This window comes from Sinocyclocheilus anshuiensis, unplaced genomic scaffold (assembly GCF_001515605.1).
Source record: "Sinocyclocheilus anshuiensis isolate Anshui unplaced genomic scaffold, SAMN03320099.WGS_v1.1 scaffold548, whole genome shotgun sequence".
NCBI lineage: Eukaryota > Metazoa > Chordata > Actinopteri > Cypriniformes > Cyprinidae > Sinocyclocheilus > Sinocyclocheilus anshuiensis.
In genome coordinates this window covers 383076-388620 of record NW_015554106.1, presented here as the reverse complement: position 1 = coordinate 388620, position 5545 = coordinate 383076, and the positions used below count along the sequence as shown (strand labels likewise).

The window sequence follows — 5545 nt, the reverse complement described above, 5'->3', positions numbered from 1 at the left end:
ATTAATTCTTCTCTCTTTAGACCAAATCAATTAAGCTTATGAGAAATTTGAATCAAGGATTGAATTTGGAAAAACTTGAATAAATGATGACAATTTTCATTTTTGGGTAAACTATCCCTTTAACAGTAGTGAAAAGGGAGCAACTTATAAAAATGATAGTTGTTCATATATAATATAATTTTTGAAAAAGAAGCAGAATAAAATAAGACAAATACGAAAGAGATACAAATTAAACTTTTTCAGATACAGTAGATTTACTTAACATTTGTACATTTATTTAACATCTTTTGTTGGTTAACATTAATGACACGTATAGGTACTTAATTAGGAATGCTGTCCCTTTAAGACGGAAGGCATGCATGTAATACTGACACGCATTCAGTTTTCACCCACCTGTTTCACTTAATCCATAACCGACTGTATTTACGTGAGATACTCTACACGATAGACACTTTAAGTTAATCGACAACGAATTGTGACTCCCGGGAAATACGGGACGTCTGGTCACCTTATCCCTACCCCTTCGGGTGCTGAGGCCATTGTTTCAGATCGCTAGTTCGCGTTTTGGTAGTCTATCCATCCACTGCGGCTACCATACTGAGACTAGATATGCAAACGCCCCTTATCCGATTGCCATCCAATGACAGGGACGCACATTTTGAAGGACAAGACAGTAACCTATAGGATGTATTTTGAATGTCCGGTAGTCCTCAAATAACATTATAGTCCTGTCTCGTCTTGTTAACGAAGACGCGGCATAAATTTCGTCATAGTTTTTATCATCAGATATTAGTTTTAACTCGTCAACGTCTCGTCTTAGTCACAGAAAAAATGTTCGTTAACGAATATTTTTCGTCCTCGTCTTCGACGAAATTAACACTGCTGTACACAAGTACACAAACATGTTTCGGGTGGTTCAAATCCAAGTGATATGGAGAAATTTGTAGTAAAATATTACATATATACGGTACTATATTGGTTACTGTCCTATATTTGCGATATTTAATTTAAAAAAATGCTAATCATTTAATAACACTGTTAAATGATGTTAATCAAATCTCAATTCATTTTCTTGTATTGCATATTATGATGTTCCAATACTTTAAATCACTTGTAGAATTACAAACCCATGCATTTTAGTTTTCATTATTTTATTTTTAATTTATTTGGTCAAATTTATTGGAGTCAAATTTTAATATCCAGCATGTATTGTTTATTAGCCGCAAAAATCTATGAAAAATCATTGGCTTAATTGGTCTCGGACAGAATATTAATATTAGTGCTATGATATACACTAACGTTAAAAATGTTGCGGTCTGTACAATTTTTTTTATGTTTTTGAGAGAACACTCGTATGCTTACCAAGGCTGCATTTATTTAATCAAAAATAAAGTAAAGAATTGTAATTATCACAATTTACTGTAATAACTGTTTTCTATTTTAATAGTTTTTTTTATATGATTTCTTCTTGTGATGCAAGTGTTGCATGATCTTTCAGAAATCATTCTAATAAGCTGATTTGCCGCTCAATAACCATTTCATATTATTATTATTGTTGAAAACTTTTTTTTATTTTTTTACTTTTTTAGGTCTCTTTGATGAACAATGTTTAAAAGCACAGCATTTATCTGAAATATTTTTTTTATATCATAAAAACGTCTTGACTGTTATTTTTGATTTAATGCGCCATTGCTGAATAAACGTAACATTTCTTTAAAAAAAAAAAAAAAGTTCTTACTGACCCCCCCATTTTTGAACGTTAGTGTATAGCTCAAATCTCCCCCGAGACATTTTGTGTTTTGGATTTCGAGAACAAGGGCTCTGATTTGATGACAACAAACATTACCCGCTCCGTCAGAAAGCTCAAATCATAAACTCATTAAAGTCTCTCTTTGACTTGAGACAAAAACCACAATAATCCTCTCTCCTCAACCCGACTTCACACATTTTCCTGAATTACAACCTCTAACAAAGGAAGAGAGACCTCTTCAGAGAGACAGACATGAGCAGATAAACAAACACTCACCCCAGTTAAGGTCTTTATGTTGTGCAGTGCATTCTGGGCCTCCAGGGCAGCTTTCCGTGTGTAGAATGTGACAAAACAGCACCCTGGGAAAACAGACAGAGACAGAGAGAAAGAGAAAGAGAGAGGTAAGCATTTTAAGCATGCAATAATCCAAGTGGATTTGATCTTTTTCTTTTCGGCTCACTACCTGCTGAGAGAGAAAACAATCTCACTGCTGTCATACAGATCTCTGCCAAACTACACCACAGAGAAGATAAGGAATGAGAGGAAAGAGGCTAATATTTGATGCTTAATAAACAGCCATATGGAGTGGGACTGTGGACCAATGAGATTTCACTGGCTACCCAGCATCCCCTCCTTAGACATAAAAACCAAGTGACCCACATGTTGCTGCAAGCATGATTAAGGTAAAAACTCCAGCATCAAATCATTTGTACTTGTTGAAAGAGAACATATTTGATTTGAAGTTACATTTATTTATTTATTTTTAATTTTAATAATACAATTATTCATGTGAGAGAATATTGATATAAATATATATTTTAAGCAATGAAACAATAAATAAATAAAGTGTTTGTGTGAATCTTTAAAAAAAACCTGCTCATAAGAGTCTTGTGAATTATGAATCAGACTACACTGGTCACGTAATGTATTTCTGTGCAGCCCAGGACAACCTAATGCGAAGCTTTGTTATAATTGCTATTATTTTGCATTACACTGTTTAATTTTTTTTTACTAAAAAGTGTTTCTATTGTTAACTAAAACGAAGACGAAAAATAAAACTATCAAAATTTAATTAATTGAAGTAAATCTGAAATTAAATCAAATCTAAATATTAGATGAAAAGCTTAAAATGTAGAAATGTTGCATGACAAATAACTGAAATTAACTATTAAAAATCACTAACACTAAACTGAAAAAAAAAAACTAATAAAAATGACAAAGCACATAAAATTACTAAAATTAAAATACCGAAAATATAAAAATAAAAGCATATTTAAAATATGAATAAATACTATAATAGTATATAAATATTACTCAAATAACACTGATTTTACCAAACATTCAATTCAGACGGAAAACTCAATTTAGACTTTAGAAATTACATACGTAACACTTAATGGACATGTTCCACTAAAGTCTGACAACCACAAAATGATACATTTTGAGGCCTCTAAAACAGATCGGCCAAAAAGCTCTGACCTTCATCAGAAAAATAAAAACGAGTATGTGCACAGTATGCATCCGCACACATCACTGTCCTTGACTGGGCACAGAAGCACACACACACACACACAAACAGGCAGAGAGGACTGACAGAAAGAATCAGCTGGGGACCTTTGTGTGTCTTGTGTGTGTGTGTGTGTGTGTGTGTGTGTGCGGCTAAAGCAAGCTGAGACTGCTGGCATGTTTTTTTTTTTAGAGAGAAAAGAAAAGAGGAACCAGAAAAAAATGAGTGAACTGAAGCCCCTTTACTGCCAGGGAGAATTTTGGCAGCATAAACTAAGCACTCACTCGTCCCTGGCAACGGTGCAATCCAGTCCATGGCCAAAACAACCTTGTTCCCAGTGTTACACACACACACACACACACACACACACACAAGACACCAGTAAGTGATCATACACATTTAAACTCCCAACATGCCTGAAACATTCCCATCAGTCAACACTGACATTGGTCCTTGTTGGGGTGCTTAATGGTTCTGGGCCATTAACACAAAGGTTTTAAGTTCAATCCCAATTAAGTGTGACCCAGGAACTGAAGTGGTAATGAGATCCTGTTTCTGATCAATCACCATTGTGCCTGAAGCAAAATACCGACCCCAGGGGTCTCAGAGAACTGTATTCAGAAATAGAGTACCATAGGCATCTGCTAAATAGACATGTAGTCTAATGGCGCTTTTCCACTGCATGGTACGGTTCGGCTCAGCTCAGTTTGCGTTTTCACTGGAGTATAGTACCGCTTTAGAGTGGGCAGGATTATAGACATGTCGTTATAGTTGTGCCGCCTCTACTGCCGTGACCTCCTGAAAAACTTTTTCTTTCCGCGTCAATCCATTAAGCTCTCGCTGGATCCGCTCCTTGGCTATCAACGAGAGGAACGTCTGTGCTTCCTCAACAGACCACGAAACAGCCATTCTTTTGTTGTTTAAAAAAAGGTGCGCTCGTTCGAAACTGTTGCATTCGTTCAAAAAAAGTTGCGTTCTATCCTCGCTGGCTGTGCTGATTTAATCTAGCGGGTCTAGTGTCACGTGTCGCAAGTTCAATGACGCCCATTAGTGACTATTCTCTCTGGCAAATCAGTGATCAGCAGGGTTTACACGTCACATTTTGGTAACGGTACGGCTCGCTTGGAACCTCAGCCGAGGTGGTGCTGAAAAAACTACATGCCGTACCATGCAGTGGAAAAGCGCCATAAGGCCCAGATCGTTTGCTGGCTGTCTGCACAAAAGTACCAAGAGCTTTCTCAAAATTGTAAGCTTAAATCTTAACTGGTTGGTTTTGAGAATGAAAATGCTGGTTTGTCGCTTCCTATCTAAGTGGCCAAAATGAGCTCGAGTGTGGACCAGACTTTATGGCGTAAATTTACAGTTATATAAATGATTAAAAAAAAATTTGTTTTCATAAACATGGTACTGTTTGTATGAATCAATTGTGAAACATTTGATATAGGGGGAGTGTTCACAAGTTTTTTGTGTACACAGATTTGAGTTAATACCACATAAGCCTAAACACCGCACAGCTATTCTAACAGTAATACTACATGAGCTCATAATACTCCAGTAGTATTAAATAACACTCCACTACATCAAGACTTGGAAGGCACCGTACGTTTGCGTAAGACCAGTGAAGGTAAAGATGAGAATAAGGTTAAGAATTCTGATAGTTCTGACAGATGAGCCATGTTCAAACCTGTTGTAAAAAGCTATATACACACACTTATGAACTCATATTAGCTGACCAATCGGTGTGCCAATTTACTATGTTGCATTGTTATTATTATTATTATTATTATTATTATTATTATTAATAATAATAATAATAATATGAATAAAACCGTACTGTTTGTACGTATTAAAAGTTATATGTAAAATAGAATTCAAATAATAATAGTTTATTTGTAAAATAAAAATCATAATTTATCATAATCGCAGCACAGATATATATATATATATATATATATATATATATATATATACACACATATTATTATTATTAGTAGTAGTAGTAAGTAATAAAATGCAAATGATAATAATAATAAAAATAAGAATAAGAATAATATAAAAATATATATTTTTTTCCCCTTTGTTCATCTCCATATACATAATTAAAAAAAAAAAGTGCAGTTGTGTTGTATTTTTTTCCTGAGGTGCTTTCAAATTTTAGTAAGGGGGTCCCTACCAAGTGAATTATTTTATTTGTTGGTCCATTTTGGCATCAAAAAGTTTATTTGGCATCAACAAATTTGAAAACGTCTGTGCTAAAGGATTGATTAACATTTTTTTTTTTTTTTGCT

General features: G+C 34.4%; 1 protein-coding gene across 14 annotated transcripts in view; it reads right to left on the bottom strand.

Annotated features, from left to right (window-relative positions):
- The window catches only part of LOC107669708 (CUGBP Elav-like family member 2), a 166815-nt gene that overhangs the window by 40150 nt on the left and 121120 nt on the right, over positions 1–5545 (bottom strand). For all 14 annotated transcript variants that reach the window (XM_016462066.1, XM_016462063.1, XM_016462064.1 and 11 more), the window contains one exon: positions 2027–2109. In XM_016462066.1, the coding sequence (XP_016317552.1) occupies positions 2027–2109 (83 nt within the window). The remainder of the gene's footprint in view (positions 1–2026; positions 2110–5545) is intronic.